Source organism: Calonectris borealis, chromosome 2 (assembly GCF_964195595.1).
Source record: "Calonectris borealis chromosome 2, bCalBor7.hap1.2, whole genome shotgun sequence".
Classification (NCBI taxonomy): domain Eukaryota; kingdom Metazoa; phylum Chordata; class Aves; order Procellariiformes; family Procellariidae; genus Calonectris; species Calonectris borealis.
This window is the reverse complement of record NC_134313.1, coordinates 57,343,727-57,364,770: the sequence shown is the minus strand read 5'-3', so window position 1 is coordinate 57,364,770 and position 21,044 is coordinate 57,343,727. Positions and strand designations below refer to the sequence as shown.

The 21,044-nt window shown below is 40.3% G+C and overlaps 1 protein-coding gene across 1 annotated transcript in view; it reads right to left on the bottom strand.

Annotated features, from left to right (window-relative positions):
• Positions 1 to 21,044, bottom strand: part of PTPRM (protein tyrosine phosphatase receptor type M) — a 500,131-nt gene that overhangs the window by 44,298 nt on the left and 434,789 nt on the right. The window contains exons 23-24 of the mRNA XM_075142059.1: positions 12,238 to 12,314; positions 9,381 to 9,417 (exon numbers count right to left, since the gene is read on the bottom strand). Of these exons, the coding sequence (XP_074998160.1) occupies positions 9,381 to 9,417; positions 12,238 to 12,314 (114 nt within the window). The remainder of the gene's footprint in view (positions 1 to 9,380; positions 9,418 to 12,237; positions 12,315 to 21,044) is intronic.

Below are 21,044 nucleotides of genomic sequence, written 5' to 3'. Positions count from 1 at the left end.
CATTTTCTCAGACTGGATAAATCCACTATCTTCCAAATTTTGCATTACGTGTAGCACTCCTGGGGGTTAGGGATCCCCCAGTGAGGGTTACGTGGGATACCTGAATAAGGCCAGAGTCTTGAATCTTTACCTCGCACAGTTTTTAAGAGAGTACTGCTAGGCAATGGCTTGCAGGGAGTGTGTTTCAGTTTTTTCTGCTCTAAACCAGGAATACTTTGAATAACTATAATTGTAACTAGAGGCCTTGATGTATTTTCCAGCAGAGTGTACTGGCTACAGAGAAACAGAGTTGGTCTCACTTGCACATAGACTCTCTTTCTCTCTATGCCCTACATTTAATTGTTTAATTACAGTCAAGCATGTCGGGAGAACAATAGGGGACTCATGTGAAACTCAGATACAAGTCCAAACAGATTCAGATCAAATAGCAACATGAGGTATTAGCTCTCCATCTGAGGTCACAGCTCTGACTGAAGGCTTCTTCCAGGAGCCTTGAGCCCACAGTTTGAATCTGAACTGTCTTTGTGACTGTGAAAGCAGTCCAACAGAAAGTTTCAGTTTAGCTGAATCAATGTTTTCCAGTAATAAAGCTATTTTAGTTTCTAATTTGTGCATTCTTCTCAATAAGGGTGATTTGCATCATGGAAATATGAATACCTATTAATCACTCATTCTAAATAGACCATCTGAGTTTGGGAAGACTAACAAATAGGGAATTTATTTTGTAAAAAACATGCTGCCTGTGTCCTGGTTTGGCTGGGATAGAGTTAATTTTCTTCACAGTAGCTAGCATGGGGCTATGTTTTGGATTTGTGCTGGAAACAGTGTTGATAACACAGGGATGTTTTCGTTACTGCTGAACAGTGCTTACACAGAGCCAAGGCCTCTTCTGCTCCTCACCCCACCCCACCAGCGAGCAGGCTGGAGGTGCACAAGAAGCTGGGAGGGGACACAGCTGGGACAGCTGACCCCAACTGACCAAAGGGATATCCCATACCATATGATGTCATGCTTAGCAATAAAGCTGGGGGAAGAAGAAGGAAGGGGGGATGTTTGGAGTGATGGCGTTTGTCTTCCCAAGTAACCGTTATGTGTGAGGGAGCCCTGCTTTCCTGGGGATGGCTGAACACCTGCCTGCCGATGGGAAGCAGTGAATGAATTCCTTGTTTTGCTTTCCTTGCGTGCGCGGCTTTTGCTTTCCCTATTAAACTGTCTTTATCTCAACCCACGAGTTTTCTCACTTTTACCCTTCCGATTCTCTCCTCCATCCCACCGGGGGGGAGTGACCAAGTGGCTGTGTGGGGCTTAGTTGCTGGCTGGGGTTAAACCATGACAGCCTGTAACATTTCCAACTCAAAAATCTCAGGTAATTGACTTGTTGGACTGGGTTCTTCATATCAACTTGTAATGCAGAATCAATTTTGATGATGGATGAGAAGTTTAAGATCATTTTATCCCCTTCAGTAGAAGGTTCCTTAGGGAATCGACAAAAGAACCTAATTAGTCTTTCCCATTTCTACTTTCTATTTTCATGTTGAGTCAATCATAAGCATCAGGATGTAATAAAATCATCACTATTCTCTAGCTCAAAAATATGAGTTCATTTTGGCTACTTGTTTCTTTTATTTTTCCCCAAGGACCTTATTGTGAAGGAATGTTGCTCATGCTTGTGAGTAAGATATTCAGATGCTGTATTTTTTAAACTTGTGCTGGGAGTTTAAGTGCATTAACACGAACACTTTACCCAGATGAACAAACAAGACAATTTAGTCTACTTTAAAGCATAAGTAAAAATGCTAGCAAAACCAAATTTGTCATAATTTATTATCCTGATAGGTATCTTATGAGTGAGATATATCACTCACAATATATTTTTCTATTTAAGGTTGGAGAACTTTGGTACATTCATTTCTTCCTCAGTCAGAGAAACAGTCAGACTCAAACAAATATTAGTCAGATCAAGATACATGTGAAGGTCATTAACAAATAAATGTGTATTGGATATTTTTCCTTTTAACTTCAAGATAATTATGGTAAAAATTAAATCTGCATGACAACAAATTCTCTCAGCACTATTATTTATTGTTATTTTTGGGAGCACATTGGTTATTTTCACCTCCTCAAGTAGGAAAGGGCAATGCTAACCTTTTAATTCTATTTTTTATTATATTTTATGGGAGACACTAGTATCTGATGTACACTGTAAACAAGGAAAGCCATTCTAACGTGCTGTGTGTATTTGTGCTTAGTACAGATACAGTAACATGAGCATGCTTGCAACAGAATGAGATTTAGCAGCAGCAGAGGGAATCTCCACGAAGCCTACATCTGAATATGCAACTGCACAGAACAGTACAGATGGATAGGGAAAGAAATTAATCCAATAAGTCTGTACCTTTTATTTCAAAGGCAGTGCTTCAAAATCACCCAAACTGTCGTGTGCGTTGGTGGCCATATCAAATACAGAGATTTCAGTTGCCACCAAGTATATAGAATAGAGAAAAGATGACAGGTTTCAAAGATTCTGATATGGTGACAAGACAAAAAAAAAAGTTGCCTTATTTGTTTCTTGATATATTTGTTTCTGAAATACATTCTGCTTGTAAATTTGCTACACTTTTTTTTTTTTTTTTTTCAGCAAATGAGAACATGAAAAGCCTTCTTACACCTGCTGCCAAGCTTCCTCCAGGCTGCTGAAGACCGGCTGGAAAATAAACTTCACAGAAGAAAAGATGCTTTGACTATGTGATTTTCCTGACAAACTGCATTTCTCTGCTCCTTCTTCTGCTTTAGCATTAGGCTTCACTGATTGACAGGCATGTTAACAGTACTCTGTCAGGAGTGCCAGGTACCTTCCCCCTCAAGTCCAATTTATGGCTGATTCTTTATCGAGGATGGAAACCCTATCATCAACATCAGCTTTTCAAAATTCGCCTCCCCCAAAAATACATACTTGTGAGGTACATTTGTAAGGCTGATGTTTGTAAGGCTGATGTTTGTAAGGCTGATACATCTTCCTTGGACAAAAAATGGTTTCTAGGGCATAATCTAGGTAATTAGGAGTCTGAGCTGCAAATACACTAATAGATGGCCACCTCCATAATGTTCTTTTCTGAAAGTGTGTTTGGTCCACAAGGACAGTTTGCTCAGTTCTTGAGTTTCAGGAAGATCATAACTTCCTTGTTTTCAGGACATATTTGATAGTCACATTTTTAAAAAGAGGACAAATATATTACTTTTCACACAATCTTCTATTTTCTACAATACAACCTTGAAACATTTCCTTTTGCCTGATTCACCTTTGTCTACTTAATTACTGTACTCTCTCATTTCTCTTACTTCTTAATTCTGATATGCAGAAGTCCATTGTAGCTATTCTAGACTGACTTCACAACAGAGAAATCAAACCAGTATCTTGTCTTTGAGACAGAGATCTATATGTGCTCTGAAGACCTTTATGTCTGATTGCCTGCTGCTCAATCTTTGCGAGGGAGAGGATAGAAGGATTGCTTTTTCTTCCTCTGTGGCTTTGACAATGGACTACAGAAAACTCATCAGTTTCTCAAACTGTTGTTTCACAAGCCACATTAACAAGCAAGTGAAAGAACAGCCTGCATGGGATGTGGGAATTTATATTAGCAAATAAGTATTAAATAATTATTCAATATCGTTTCTACAGCTTGTCTGTACTTTCAAAGGCTTCCCAAAGGTTTAGGAAAGGCAGGCATGTATTTTATGCAAAATGTAGCCACACATATGTGAAGGAGAATGTTAAGTGGCTCTACCTAGTAATGGATCTATCAGCAGTTTTCCAATGATGTTCCTGTTTCACTTGGTCTACACACAAAGATTCAGAGAAGCAAAACACTGCAACAGAGCCTAAGCCAACTTCGTATCTATTAGAAAACTATGCTAGCTTCTATGCAGCCTTCTACACTGAATGGAAAGCAACAGGGGCATCTCATTCCCTGTAGACAAAACTACCACACAGCTGATTAAGATAAAGACAGAAAAATATAGGAATCATGAAAATGGTGAAAAATAACTGTTCTAACACCGTTATCACTAAAATCTCCTATTATAAACAGAGAGGCAGACAGAAACTCTGGCATTCTCATGTACTATAATGTGGCAACTGTTGAAAAGTGTTGACTTTGATAGTTACCAGCGTCTCTTTTTGTCCTCAACACTAGTAAAAGTACCAACTTTTAAAAGATGCTCAAATGTTGTAATTGTTATCATCGGTCTTTGGTGGGAAATGGTAGTAAGAGAGCTCTGGAGAATTTGCCATATGGCTTCACAATATAACCTGGAGATATCGCTTCCCTATTTAAAGGGTCTATTACTTCCATATGTATTTGGGTGCGGGGAAAAAAGTAACTTTTTTGCCATTTGTCACCACTATTGCAAAACAGGGGAAGGACGTGTTTCAGAAAGCCTTGCCTATTCAACGTAGTGCTTAAGAATGGGTTTATCTCCTTCACTGAAGACAGATGGCTTCAACCACCTTTTTAACATTTTGATGATTAAGAAGTAAAGAACAACATCAAACACAGTTGAATCTTCAAGATTAATACAGGTGGATAGAATTCAATCTCTTCGTATATATATCAGGAAATCAGCCTGACTACCCTACATCCTGCAAAAATGACAGCATATATAAAGCTCAAAAATTGTGTAGAACTATCTTGCTTTGTTGTTTTTCAATTCTCCCTGAAGTAATTTCAAATGTTAATTTTCATCTGGAGGCTAAAACCATGGCAGCAAAAGTTTCTTTGTAAAGAGAAGTGTGGAGCTTCCACACCGCTGTAGTTCTGGCAACTTTTTGCAACATAAAAACAAAAAACATGCCAAGGAAGTTGAGTATTATTATTCAAAACAGTATTTCTGCTTCAGATGCCTGAAAGGGAACTTTCAGTTTGAAAGAAAATGTATTTTTGTTTCTGAAAACCCTTATTAAAATGTTCACACAACATACACAGTCGTGTGTGGAAGAAAGACACATATTTTGCAGAAAAGAGAAGGAACATGAAAGGAGTTATTACAGCGGCAAGTTTATGCTGCTGTAGTGAAGACTGTAAACATTTCCATTGTAAATATTTACTTTCAGAAGTTTGTAACTCATACCTAAAAAACTCCTCCTGACTGAAACCTGACTTGATGTCTGTCTCCATAATCAGCAATACATACAGCAAAACAGTTTAGCATCTGCTTTACGATTGAATACAGACAAAAAAGAGGTTGAAAGGCTACGCTGGGCTATTATATCTAACGCTGCTTTATTTTCAAGAGTAACTTTTGACAGTCATTAAGATATGCTCTGAAGTACTTCCACAAAACATCTTAGTTCCGGTTCCTCTGCATGCTGCAGCAAGCAGAGACAATCTGAACCGTGATGAGTATTCAAAAGTCTGAAAAGCACAAATGAATATACTTCATATATGGAGACATGCAGCTTGCATGTGAGTATCTGCTGTTTGACACATGATTGATCGGCTCGAAAACCAGCCCTGGTGGAAATGGCAATGAGCGATGCTGTAGAACTATATTAACATTCGTTTGTCACTCATAATTTACTGTTGCTAGTGCAGTGGTGGAGGAAGCATTACAAAACCTTTGATAGAGACATGCTAGAAGAAGCTAAGTCATAGCGCAGTTAACTACATGAACTTCAAGGGACACAGAACAAGTAAATACAAAAAAAGATTAATTTTTCCTGCTTAGTAATCAGGGTGAGACATACAAGATCAACAACAGTCATCCAATAGTAAAAAGATCCAGCAGTGTGTGTGAGAATAAGTACCGTACAGATATTCAACCTAATGCTTTCACTAAAGGACTTGGTTAAAATCCATTGGTTACCTAACTCCTGGGAAAAAACCCTAGCTGCCAGTACATTGAACAGATCATACAAGAGCTCGATATTCTGCTATAAAAAAAATTTAAAGAATTTTATCCATGGAAACAAGGGATATATAAAACAAACCAGCGAGTTTTAAATTGCAACAGCTTGCTGGTTCTGCATGACCCAATATGCCTGCTTGTGACAAGGGATTCTTTTTAATCACGGTGACTCAGGTGCGGATCCCATCTGTTGATGCCAATTACAGCAGATCACCAAAAGTCTTTATTAGCTGTAAATTCAGTCTACCACTCACATTATACTTATCACATAAAGGAAAATTGATGTTAATTTTATAATTGAAATTGCACACTCTGAATGTATTACTCTTAAAATGGAAGTAAAACCTGTTTTGATTATTAGTTGAGAAAGCCTCCATTAGGTAAGTCTTCTAAAAAATATTTCTCCCCCTAATTCAAATTAGCAGCAGGATGCTATGAATGCCAAGGTGGAAAGATACCAGTCTGTATGTCAAACTCTGGTTAGTATGGAAGACAGTAACACTTCAATAAATGGGTGATTATGCAACTCCCAGCTCTGTTAAAAGCAGACTGGTAGTCTATTATGAACTGATTAAATTTGCCACTTTTTCACTTCAAACAATTATATTTGCTCATTAGCACTTGATATGTTGAATGCAGCTTAAGAAGAACATAGGAAAATTAAATATCAATCATTCTAGCTCTTCAGAGATTTAAAACTGACTCATGTAATGATATTTTCCTTCAAAGAACAATAGGCATGTGCACCTGTGAAAGTTGCGGTGGAGGAGAAAAGGGAGAATGGGAAAAGTTATTTAAAGACTGATGTAAAGTAGACATCAAGGGAATTAAACATGCAGCTTAACCGTTGTGCTGCATTGATGTGTTTATACATATCCACATGAAAGCATGTTCGAAAACAGAGCATGAACATCATTGGCTTTACTGCGAGCCGTGGCTCATGACAGGCTTACTACTAAGGAAGACATACAGAGGCATAGTCTGTTTGGCATGTGAAACAAACGTCTTTCCTTTCATAGTTAATATAGAGCCTTAAAGGAGTTTTAGAGATTATTCCCAGTTACCTTACCACTTTTGCAAAAGACAGAGACTGCATCTTCCTGGAAGCGTTACTATTGTGCGAAGGCTTTGTCAGGAAGCTGGGATACTGGAGAATAACACTAACTAGCCTTTACACAGCTGCATCTATCAGGACATTGCAGAGAACTATAAAAAGCAGATGAGTATTTTTAACCCTATTCTGCAGAAGGGAAAGCTGAGACAGAGGAAGGAAAATAAACTTTCTCATGATTCTTCATCAGGCCAGGGACAGAACCAGAGAGAATACATAAACCTCTTGAGATCAGTGCTCTTCACTCCTCCAAAACGGAGATACAAATCTGCTTCCCAACTGGCCTTAAAAAATAAGATGTTAAAGATGTAATCCATCAAAAAACTCACAGCCAGATTATTTTGAATTTGCCGTAAATTGTATGTCCACTTTTAAATGAATTTTGTATTCTTCAGAGAGTCAGTTTCTCACTCATTGCACCGTGCGAGGGGTTAGGCATCCCTGTGTGCACTTAACTGCAACTACACAGAAGAAACTGATGGGACCTGCCCCAACGAATGACAGCTGAAACAGCCATATATCCTTTACATCTTAGAAGACGACTTGTTTCTACTCCTCTTATTCTCCTTCTTGACTAGGTACTTCTCGACACCATATCAGGAAAAAAGTGTGGCAAAGAAACTGCTGGGAATTGCTGGTGGATCTGGTACGTAGACTTTCGGTACATTATTCATACATTATTACATATTTGGCTTTAAGAGCTGAAAGTACAAAAACCTCAAGCTTAGTATTTGCTATTCAAGTATTATGATGAGTGATAAAGCTGCATTTAAACTTGCTTCAGGTAGGGATCTCGTATGTCTATCAGAAAGCTGTCAGGGAGATCTTCTGGTGAACCTCCTGATGAAAACAATTGTATTACAACCTGGAAGTAAAATGCCAACTGTGTATCTTTTCATTTTAGGATTCAATTAAAGGTGAAAAACAACAGCATCATTAGCTAAATGTTAAATGGAACGATCCATTTCTTCTTATTAACAGGAGGGTGTAAAAGCCCAAAGGGAATTGGGCAAATGCTGTATTTTTGTCCTAGTTTTCCTGTCTGGTTCATCTGTAGAAAGACTGTGGACTGAGGAATGTGGTGGGTGGGTAGCAGAAGTGGAAGAAGAAGCACATTTAAATGGCTCATGTTCTAAGATTCCAAATTCTAATTCAGGTCTAAAAGTGTAATACTGACAGTAGTGAGGCGGTTCTAGAAATAAGATTTGCGTCCTTCCCCGCTGTCATCTGACACAAAGCAGCACCTCATTTGGGACTGTCGAGAGCTGAAGTACAGAGAGGCAGAGATGCGAAGCCTCCCTGGGCTGGTAGAAGTGGGGACTGGAGGCTGCAGACTCTGGGTTTCTTAGGGGATAACTGAAATCACAGTAAGAGCTCTTATTTGACATGGCCAACATTTTCTCTGCTTTCATAAAAAGTCATTAAAAAGTATAAAGTCCAACACATGTTAAGATTATTCTGAGTATATTATACTCAGTATTCCAGCTGACTCTCTTAAATGTTGGGCATGTTTTGAAATAACGTACGAGGCTGTAGCTCAACTTCTTCAGATCCACGGGCAAATGCAGGAAGCTCTGTCACAGAATACCTATTACAGAGAAGATTCCCTGCAAGCAGTGGAGGAGCAATCAAATTTTCACATGTATGCTATCCAAGCATAGGCAGGAGATTGGCATATTGTTCAATATTATGATTAAGCAGTCAGAAGACTTATCTTTCCCACCTGTTCCAGCTCTGAACTTGACCAAAAAATAAATAAGAACTGCATCAGAATGGGCAAATTATGTCTTTGAAGACAGGTACAAATTGAAAATTAATTTGCGCGTTCAGAAAGGAATAGCTTCTTGTTCACAAGCAAGCTTTAAAATGATAGCCTGTAAAATTGTCTCTCTAGATCCCTTTGAAGAATCCCCCTGCAAGCGTAGTATGTCTTTGGGTCCTCTACTAAAACTTGCTAAATGAAGTGTTTTGTATTTTAAGGACCTTAAGCCTACTTATCATTGAACAATTAAGAGAACACACATTTTCACGACACTGTTTCTCTCTGAAAAGTTTACTGAATATTTCTACCATGACTTATTTCTTTTTTCATGAGTAATAACATGTTGAGTAACTTCTGCCAAAAAGAATGTATTTTGCTTTTCTACTCAAAACCTATTTGAACACAAAGGTAAAGGACTGCTTACTTGACATACCTGAAAATTAGATAATAATCCAGTTTGCTCACTTCTACCTGAAGTGATTGAGCCTACTCTGTCCTGGATACTGACTGTGGCAAGAATGCATATTAGAGAGTATAAACTGTAAACCAAGTACCAAAACCTCTTAGCCTCACATAACCAAAAAGAAAGGGTGATAAACTTACCTTGTGTAGCAATGTAGTGATTTGGTCTATGATAACCCTAAAATAAATTGAAAAAAAAAAATAAGCAATATGCACCTCGGCTATGTTGGTATGAGTGAAACTTCATTTAGAGTAGTATTCAGTAAAAATCACACCAATACAGATAAAGTATTAGATGCAAAAGTTTTTTCCAGTGGGGAAAGGGCAAGGGAGAAGGGGAACAACAAGCAAATATGTTTTCTGCAAGATACTTAAGTTGCAACCTTGTACATTAGGGGACAGAAGTAATATGTTCTTTCAGTCCCTTGTTGGCTCTGCTGAAAATGAACAGCACGAAATCCTCTCTAGCACTTGCAGCTAATGGCATCAGATGCTCATGGAGGCTGATATACACCTCCAAGCTATTGCTATTGAGTGCAAAGCCTATTCCTTTTTTTAACAGCTAAATGCTGTTAATGCTAGATTTGCATTCAGCCTGGGGAAGGGTGGGGGGTTGTTCACTCTGTCCACTGTGGTTTATGTTTTATTTCTGAACAGTGAAAAGGAGGGTAAATTCTTTGACTAAATGGTTTGGTATGAATACACTTGTTCACATCTAAATAGGAAGAACATAAAACAATTCTATGTTTCTCTGATGACAAGAGCAACTTAATCACAAGCTGGCTATGCGATAAAGACTAATACTCTATGGATTCTTTGCAACATTGAATAGGTTTCCAATAGGGAACAATACCATTTTTATAGTGTTTGGGTTTCTGATGCAATGGGAGTGTCACCAAAGGTTTAGATCATGCACTAGTATGTTGACAAATTCAGTTATACCAGTGTTAATCTTTTAATAATGGTTATGATGCATTGACAGTCATCCACAGGAAGAACTTAAAGCTGTAGCTTGCATGCCATTGCAATTTCTTTGTAAAAGAGCAAGGGGCATTGTAGTGATGCAAGGTGGGAAAGACTCAAAACAACTGAAGATACCTTGAACATTACAGAAAGAATAACATGAATTACAGAATTGATTCCTTTACATGCCATTGAAGCAAAATTTGGAAGTCTATGAACTGAGAAGTGTTCAGATAGCAGAAAAAAAATCAACACGGTAGCTATGTATTATCTAATATCCGTAGTGGCTTGGATCAAACTATTCCATTTCCCAGTGAAAAAATGCATGGGAAAAAATAACAGCATAACCATTGCCCCTCACTCTTTTATCCAAGAAAATTTCATAATGTCTGTGACGGTGCTATTCCCTTATTAACATGTTTATCCTGACAACATGACAACTGTACTAATAACTGCATGCAAGAGCAAAATTGCAGCTGCTTCTGTAGTAGAAAAACAAGCATTTCTCACAGAAACCTGACTAGCAAGATTATAAACAAAAAATGCTCTGTTTTGTGGTAGAGTTGTCTTTGGAAGATGTCTGCAGTCCTCCAAGGTTTGCAATGAAGCCATCTGCTGAGGATGAGGGAGATTTTTTGGTTCTCACCCATTGTTTCTTTTAGGGCCACATTCTCTCCTCTTGCACTTCCATAAGCAAAAAAAGGTTGCTATGTAGCTATCTTATCAGTATCTTAAATGAGACTGTATGGTCCAAATCCTTATTCCTCACATCTTTTAATATTTTAGAGTCAAATCAAAATCTGACACAAGAACATACTAGTAGCCTAAAATGAGAACAAACCTGAATGTTGGAGAAAGTGTGAAAGTGAATTCAAATCTAGGTCCCCAATGTGAACTCTCTCTTTCCTTTTATGACAGATTACTCCCCTCAGAGTTTAGTGAGACGCCTAACTAAATATATTTCCATATGTGCCTTTACCTCTTGGTGCTATTCTTTCAAACAGCAAGGGACTGAGCAGAAATCTGAGCTTAACTTAACGGTTCTTGAACATGCTAATAAACATTAATAGAAGGAGGTATCTTCAGAAAGTTACAACTTCAGACTGTTACAACTGAAGTACCTACTTTTCTTGTATAGCTCTAGTTCCTCCATACTCTGAGCAAAACATCTGTTACATTCCTGTTTCATGCTGGTGATTAAATTTGAACTGCAAACTGTGACACCATTTTTCAAAGGTGCCACTGCTGAACAAGAAATCTTTAGCAGACGCAGTTTCCTATGAAGCAACACTTGTTTTACTTAGCCTAACATCTAGCACTCCATGTAAACAATAAAATTATTATCTTTGCTATCCAGAGATTTCTGGCTTTAGATAGTATTGACTTTCTAATGATTTTCAATTCTAATTTTGAGTTCATTCTTTCAACCAAAAACACCTTGTCTCTTAAAGAATTTATTCTAATGTAAAACATTAAGTTAACATGATGCAGAATGAACAAAGAAGCCACCTTCAATAATTAAATAGCCTACATATTTAATGAAATGTGTTGCTTGCATTAGAAGTACTGGTTAACAGCTGCAGAATATACTTTGAAGGAGACTTAAAAGCGCAGAGATGACAAGAGATTGCAAATCTCTGCATTAGGCATTACGGAGTTTTGTCACATTAATAGACAAACAGCTTTTCTTTAAATGTGGAATGATGGCAAGCTGTTGACAGAAAGTGAAAATAACATTTTGTTAGCCCATATAAGCACCAGCAGGCAAAGTAGCCATACAGTGTTGCTGGCAAGGTTTCAGTTTAGTGGCAGTTGGAGGAAATGACTCCTTTCATTTGCTTATTGACAAAACCTTTGAGGCTTTTTTTTTCCTTTAGTGTACACCTAGCTTCCAAAGATAGTAGTTTCCAACAATGTTTAGCAGCTGATATTAGCTGTAATATTTACTACAAATTATAAATAACGTGAGAATAATAAGAGCTCCCTCTTTGACTGAACACAACGTTAAGTTTGTTGACTACATCAGTATACGCACATCAATATAATTTCCATTAATGTAATCGGAACTTGTCTCTCCTTCAATGGGCTGCAATCTCACTCGAGAATGATCATCTGAAACGGGAACAACAGAGAGGAAAAAAAAGTAGTTAAAGACACATTCAGTAATAAAGTCTTCATCAAAATACTACTTTAAAGTCAAACTAAAACCTCAGCATTTGCAAGTTCATGCTTGTTTTGTTGTCCATGAAAACATTGTATCTACATTTAGTCCTCATTTCAGTCATTCATAAGGCTTTCCAAACCCCCTCTGATTTTCAGTCTGAATGTCTTAAATATTTCTAATGTGAAATCCGTTGCAATTATGTTTTTTGCCTTGACACCCTCCTGCCTTTTGTCAATAAAATAAATAACATTAAGTTGTCAAAGGTTTAGTCGTTTGGAAATGCTTCTGCCAGTACTCAAAATAAGCTGAAGTCATTCTACAAGACATACTGCCACCTCACAGTTTCTGAAGGAAACTCATTATGTTTTCAGTAAGGGAGAAAGCAAAATAATGACAAAACTCAGGCAGTCAGCTAATGGCTTTGTCACTGAATTTTGCTCCACTGTGGCCATCTGTATCTACCCAGGAATGTGCAAACACTTCCAACTCTATTTTCCAAATTCCAATCCAAAACACCATGGCATGAATTCGTTTCTTGTCAGCTGCCTCATTTTCTTTATGATACCACAGCAGTGATTAAGAAGTGCTAGAGGTTAGATCCCCCCCAAAAAACAATCTCTGTATGCTGGCAGGGCTTTTTCTTCCAAAGCCGATGACAATAAGTGCTATGCTGGACCTTGTTCTCACCAACAAGGAGGGGCTGGTGGAGAATGTGAGGCTCAAGGGCAGCCTTGGCTGCAGTGACCATGAAATGGTGGAGTTGAAGATCCTTAGGGCACCGAGGAGGGCAAGCTCACTACCCTGAACTTCAGCAGAGCAGACTTTGGCCTCTTCAGGGATCCGCTAGGTAGAGTGCCATGGGACAAAGCCCTGGAGGGAAGAGGGCCCCATGAAAGCTGATGAATATTCAAGGATCACCTCCTCCAAGCTCAGGAGCGATGCATCCCAACAAAGAGGAAGTCGGGCAAAAACGCCAGGAGGCCTGCATGGATGAACAAGGAGCTCCTGGACACACTCAAACACAAAAAGGAAGCCTACAGAGGGTGCATGCAAGGACATGTAGCCTGGGAGGAATACAGAGAAATTGTCCGAGCGGCCAGGGATCAGGTTAGAAAAGCTAAAGCCCTGATAAAATTAAATCTGGCCAGGGACATCAAGGGCAACAAGAAAAGCTTCTATAGTCAGGGATAAAAGGAAGACTAGGGAAAATGTGGGCCCCCTCTGGAATGCAATGGGAGACCTGGTTACCCGGGACGCGTAGAAGGCAGAGGTACTCAATGAATTTTTTGCCTCAGTCTTCACTGGCAAGTGCTCGAGCCTCACCGCCCAAGCTGCAGAACGCAAAGGCAGGGACTGGGAGAATGAAGAGCTGCCCACTGTAGGAGAAGATCTGGTTCGAGACCATCTAAGGAACCTGAAGGTGCACAAGTCCAGGGGACCTGATAAGATCCTGAAGGAACTGGCGGATGAAGTTGCTAAGCTACTATCCATCGTATTTGAGAAGCTGTGGCAGTCCGGTGAAGTTCCCGCTGATTTGAAAAGGGGAAACATAACCCCCATTTTTAAAAAGGGAAAAAAGGAAGACCCAGGGAACTACAGGCCAATCAGACTCACCTCTATGCCTGCGAACACCATGGAACAGATCCTCCTAGAAGCTCTGCTAAGGCATATGAAGGGAGGTGATTCAAGACAACCAGCATGGCTTCACCAAGGGCAAGTCCTGTCTGACCAACCTAGTGGCCTTCTATGATGGAGTGACTACATCAGTGGACATGGGAAGAGCTACAGTGTCATCTATCTGGACCTCTGTAAGACCTTTGAGACGGTCCCCCACAACATCCTTCTCTCTAAACTGGAGAGGTATGGATTTGATGGGTAGACTGTCTGGTGGGTGTGGAATTGGTTGGATGGTTGCATCCAGAGGGTAGTGGTCAACAGCTCAATGTCCAGATGGAGGTCGGTGACGAGTGGTGTCCCTCAGGGGTCCGTATTGGGACTGGTACTGTTTAATATCTTCATCAATGACACAGACAGTGAGATCAAGTGCACCCTCAGCAAGTTCGCAGATGACACCAAGCAGAGTGGTGTAGGCTACACGCCTGAGGGACAGGATGCCATCCAGAGGGACCTGGACAAGCTCGAGAAGTGGGCCCGTGTGAACCTCATGAGGTTCAACAAGGTCAAGTGCAGGCTCCTGCACCTGAGTCGGGGCAACCCCCCCGGTATCAATACAGGCTGGGGGATGAAGGGATTGAGAGCAGCCCTGCCGAGAAGGACTTGGGGGTACTGGTGGATGAAAAGCTGGACATGAGCCAGCAATGTGTGCTCGCACTCCAGAAGGCCAACCATATCCTGGGCTGCATCAAAAGAAGCGTGGCCAGCAGGTCGAGGGAGGTGATTCTGCCCCTCTCCTCTGCTCTGGTGAGACCCCACCTGGAGTCCTGCGTCCAGCTCTGGAGCCCTCAGCACAGGAAAGACATGGATGGGTTGGAGTGGGTCCACAGGAGGGCCACGAAAATGATCAGAGGGATGGAACATCTCTCCTATGAGACAAAGCTGAGAGAGTTGGGGTTATTCAGCCTGGAGAAGAGAAGCCTCTGGCGAGACCTTATTGCGGCCTTTCAGTACTTAGAGGGGGCTTATGAGAAAGATAGAGACAAACTTTTTAGCAGGGCCTGTTGCAACAGGACAAGGAGTAATGGTTTTAAACTAAAAATGGGTAGATTTAGATGAGACAGAAGAAAGAAATTTTTTACAATGAGGGTGGTGAAACACTGGCACAGGTTGCCCAGAGAGGTGGTAGATGCCCCATACCTGGAAACATTCAAGGTCAGGTTGGACGGGGCTCTGAGCAACCTGATCTAATTGAAGATGTCCCTGCCCACAGCAGGGGGGTTGGACTAGATGACTTTTAAAGGTCCATTCCAACCCAAACTATTCTATGAATCTATTCTTTGAGACTTCATATGCTCCTCTTGATTCTCTTGGTTCAAATGCAATCAAACATAATGGCTTTTCCAGAATCTGCACAAGTTGTTGATAATACAATCTGAGGCTATGATATCAAGGATGGAGAGATGGTAAATAGCCACTTTTCTGATGCTTTGTTTACAAGTTACTCTTGCTAATTAGATACCTGTGTATTATTGTTTATGAATGCTGCTTGGTCGTTAAGCTAATATTACTTGCAGATGATGACAGACCTTCATGACTGTAATTATTTTGTTGTAAATGTAAATAAGCATTAGAGCACCTGAAACTTGCCATCCATGTTCTCAATAGCTATTTTTTTTCAGCTTCAAAAATCCTAAAAGATAACAAATGGATGAAAGAACATGAAGTGGCTTAAAAACCCAACTTCATCGTAAGTAGCATAATATTGGCCCACATTATGGGGGAGGAAGGAAAGGGCAAGTGGTTCTTAAAATAACATTGCTTTAGAATTACAAGTCAAGAGATTTTCAAATGGCTGAGTAGGAAAGGAAGAGGCAAATTCTTTATTTCATCCTCTTTTATGCTCCAAGTCTCAGGGACTAGAGATCTCAGAGCCTCATTTGCTTCCCTGGGATTCCCTTGGGAAAGAGAAAGGGCACAGTTTTAAACCAAATATAGTAAATCAGAATGAATTAAAATTCCAGCTCTAGGTTCCACACAGCTTTTATGTTGCTATTTTCTTGTGATTATTTCACCCAACAGTCTTTGAGAATGACTTTTTCCAAACATGTTGGAATATTCAAATCAATTACGTTCATCAGGTCAGCCTTTTCAGCCTCTTTATTCACTTTTCCAAGATTAAAAATTTATAGAGATGTGACTCTCCATTACATAACCCATGCTGGTCTGACCCTATGCTTATCCAAGTGCTGTGCTACGCTCTGCTTAATTAAGCTATTTATCAGTTTCTTCAGAACAGAGGTTTGGCTCATAGGCCCTTAATTCTAAAAATCCATCTTACTTAAGAAAGATACTACATTAGGAACTTTCTAAGCTCCAGACATGGCTGCTGCTTCTACAGTTTTGGGACCTGATCCAACTTCTGCTGAAGTCAGCAGATTCTAGAAGTCAAGCTTGCTTGGACTTACGGTACGTCTTCATTCACATTTTCATGATTTCCTGCATCACTCCCGGATGACTGGAGGCTTGCCAATGTGATGCCCATCTACAACAAGGGCCGGAAGGAGGATCCGGGGAACTACAGGCCAGTCAGCCTGACCTCGGTGCCGGGGAAGGTTATGGAGCAGTTCGTTTTGAGGGCGCTCACGAGCCATGTGCGGGACAACCAGGGGATCAGGCCCAGCCAGCATGGGTTCATGGAAGGCAGGTCCTGCTTGACCAACCTGATCCCCTTCTATGACCAGGTGACCTACCTAGTGGATGAGGGAAAGGCTGTGGATGTGGTCTACCTGGACTTCAGTAAAGCCTTTGACACTGTCTCCCACAGCATTCTCCTAGAGAAGCTGGCGGCTCATGGCTTAGACAGGTGCACTCTTCGCTGGGTAAAAAACTGGCTGGACGGCCGAGCCCAGAGAGTTGTGGTCAACGGAGTTAAATCCAGTTGGCGGCCGGTCACGAGCAGAGTTCCCCAGGGCTCAGTTTTGGGGCCGGTCCTGTTCAATATCTTTATCAATGATCTGGACGAGGGGATCGAGTGCTCCCTCAGTAAGTTTGCAGATGACACCAAGTTGGGCGGGAGTGTTGATCTGCTCGAGGGTAGGAAGGCTCTGCAGAGGGACCTGGATAGGCTGGATTGATGGGCTGAGGCCAACTGTATGAGGTTCAACAAGGCCAAGGGCCGGGTCCTGCACTTGGGCCACAACAACCCCAGGCAACGCTACAGGCTTGGGGAAGAGTGGCTGGAAAGCTGCCCGGAGGAAAAGGACCTGGGGGTGCTGATTGACAGTCGGCTGAACATGAGCCGGCAGCGTGCCCAGGTGGCCAGGAAGGCCAACGGCATCCTGGCCTGTATCAGAAATAGTGTGGCCAGCAGGAGCAGGGAGGTGATCGTGCCCCTGTACTCGGCACTGGTGAGGCCGCACCTCGAATACTGTGTTCAGTTTTGGGCCCCTCACTACAAGAAGGACATGGAGGTGCTGGAGCGTGTCCAGAGAAGGGCAACGAAGCTGGTGAAGGGCCTGGAGCACAAGTCTTATGAGGAGCGGCTGAGGGAACCGGGACTGTTTAGTCTGGAGAAGAGGAGGCTGAGGGGAGACCTCATCGCGCTCTACAACTACCTGGAAGGAGGTTGTAGCGAGGTGGGTGTTGGTCTCTTCTGCCAAGTAACAAGCGATAGGACAAGAGGAAATGGCCTCAAGTTGCACCAGGGGAGGTTTAGATTGGATATTAGGAAAAATTTCTTCACTGAAAGAGTGGTCAGGCCTTGGAACAGGCTGCCCAGGGAAGTGGTTGAGTCACCAACCCTGGAAGTATTTAAAAGACGTGTAGATAAGGCGCTTAGGGACATGGTGTAGTGGGTATGGTGGTGTTGGGTTGACGGTTGGACTCGATGATCTTAGAGGTCTTTTCCAACCTTACTGATTCTATGATTGCCCTAAAAACATTCTCACCAGGGCAACGCATGCTAGTAAAGATCTCCACTTTTATATTTCTTGAATTACTTAGGGCAGGATTCAGTTGTCTAAGCACAAGCATCTCATGCCACTTCATGTATTCCGGCATATACTGCCTAGCCTTCAGCTGCCACTATGGAATAACACAAGTCTCTCATGTGGACTGTGTCACATTTGTGGTCCTGCACAGATGTCCTAGGTCACCTGAAATGGCACTACATGTCTATGTTTAGGCAACTGAATCCCATCTTTGATGACTTGCACACCAATGAGTTCCATATTGGGCAAAACAAGCTTAAATTTCCCACTAAGGAACATCTTAAAAATATAACTTCCTGTTAGCGCTTTTAGACTGATTTATACAATTGAATAATACGCAGTGGTATCTTTTTTTTACCTTCCCTGTTTTTTTGTTATTTTCTTTATCTACTCCATTCTTTCCTTGCAATAATTCTTGCTTCGGATTGGGCAAAGCTAAGTAAGTTACTTCATACCTATATCTTCAGATCATCTTTTTGCCCTTTTTTCTTTTCGCGTGCATCCTTTCTAGTACTGCATTCTCAGCTAAGTTTCTGGGAATTCTGTAGGTAACGAATTGTTCAATACCCATTTATTTGCAGTGGAGCTGGAGTGACTCCCTTTTTTTATTTCTCTGAAAACTCTAGTTAACTCCTTACTGCAAGGCAACACTTCTTAATTCGAATAAATTCTTTAGTCAACAACAAGAAATGTTACTGTGTCTACGCCTGTGCTTATGTCAAGTAGATTTAAACCTAAGAGGTACACAAGCCATATATTCTTCCAACATGTATATTGATTCTTACATAGCCTCTAGGTTAACTGTCTAAATTTTTAGGGTTTTTTTTTTTTTTGCTTTATACTTCAGCTGCTTTTGACATTTTTTGTAGCTTTTAAATACTCTCTTTTCCAGCTCATTGTTATTTTGATACCCCTCTATTAGGAGATCAAATTTAACTTTGCACTGATCACTTAAGCTTTCAAAATGAGTTATGTTAGAATCCATTTGTCTTTGTAGAAAATGGTAACAGATGATGAATATAAGCATTTTATTCTTGCTCTCCTCATGTTACCTACAACATGTATATGCCAGCCTGGAGACTGTGATCTCTAACAAGTCCCCGGAGTAGCTGGTTGATTAGGATGCCTAGCCAATGACCCTTTCTTGGGACGTGCCTTGCTGATTCTTTGCAAATCAAGCCTTTTATAAATGTCTCACCTAAAATCTTTAGCTGCTTTTAAAAGCTGTGATCAATATTCTTTTCTCATTTAGTCAATATTGAGTTAGGTAAAAATAAATACAGAACCCCTTCCATTCCGAAATTACCTTAAGATCTCTCCTGAGGAAAAACCAGTAGATTTTACCAAAATCCATGCATAACCTTACACAATTACAGCAGAAACAAAACTTTTCTTCAGTAAAAAGAGATTCATTTAGCAGATTCATGCCCGTTTTAGTTCGTAATGAGAAAACACAAAGCTTTTTGTGTTCAGTAAAGAAGGAACATGTTTTCTGTGGGTGACTGGACTGTGATCATGATTCAGCTTGTTGATACAGTGGCTCACAAGTTGTAGCCACTTTCATACTGTGGGTAGGGCATGCCTGTAGGCAATTAAATGCACATCACTTGGGTAACATAAAGCATATTGCCATTTTGACAAGCTCCTGCAATGCTGGCCGCTTGGTGCTGTTGTTTTAGTTCCCTCAGAGAACAATAATGACTACAAGCAATAATGTAACAGTATTATCTTGGGGAAAATTTAAACAAAGAGGATAAATGTATGGAAAAAAAAATTACATTAAATGCTTTACAGAAAAAAAAATACATTTCATTATAATCACGTACCCATAGTCAGTGGCATCTGAACCATCGTATTTTCAAGTCTTCAAACATATCATAAAAGGGTGATTTAGCAAAATGCTTTTCAGCTAAAGCAAATACTTTATACAACTACCTGGGAGAAATTTTCAAAAGTGGACTGCTAAAATTGTACTCTTGGACTCTGAGACAAGTGATCATTTATCCAGCAGAAAAACACATGAAATAATTAAACAGTTAACTGTTGCGTACATGTATTTAACAGATGACAAACTGTGGGCAGTTTCAGCCTCTCTTTTGAGATACTGCCTTTAACCCTAATGGATTTTAATTTTGACTTGTGTTATCTGTGTTTTCACAGCCACATACATAGGAAGTGTTATTGATAACATCCATCCAACTCTTTCCCTTTGCTAAATACTGAGGACATTAAAAGTAAATTGAGATCCAAATGATCTGAGTTATATTTGCCCTCTCAGAAAGCCTTCAGTATCACTTGTAATTGCCATTGATTTGTTTATCTAATATCTTTTACTTGTTTTCCCTTGGCTACTCATCACTTCATTACCTCAGACATAAAGCACTAGTAGTCTTCTGTTTTCTTCAACCAAAGTATGTCAAAGTGTAAGACAATGCCTAACATGACATTAAAGAGGGGACTGACAACACTAAACCTGACTAAAAGAGAACATCTATTGTCATAGGCTTGGACTGGAAATAAAATTTCACAAAGGAAGGACAAACATAAAACTTTTTGGTATTCTTATTTATGCCTTCAGTATTTTTACTTAAATGATAATAGTCATCTAATGTATTGCTACACCCTCACAAAATAACAAGTTTGTTACACATTAAAGATTGCTTGGAGGGAAACAAGCAAACCCACATCTAGCTAACTTACCTTCTTTTGCATATGCTCCAGCCCATCATGATATTCACATTTCCCTAAAGGATTTCATTTCCTTTTTCAGTAAGTAGCACAGTATACATCCAAAATACATAGCAATACTATCATGTCCATTCAAAATGATGTGGCAGATAGCATCTCTTGCTCTGCCTCCACAAGCATTTCCTGCAGGTTCTCCTTCTCCTCTGCAGCAAGTTAGAGCGCTGTTTTCTCTTTGTAGACTGTCTCAGTTCAGCTGGGCCACAGTGATATAAGGGCCTACTCACACCACCTGCTGTAGGTGACCAAGTTAGGAGTTGGTCTCTCTAGACTCATTATGCAAACACTGCAGAGAGGACCTCCTGAGGTGGTGATTCAGAAGCATTC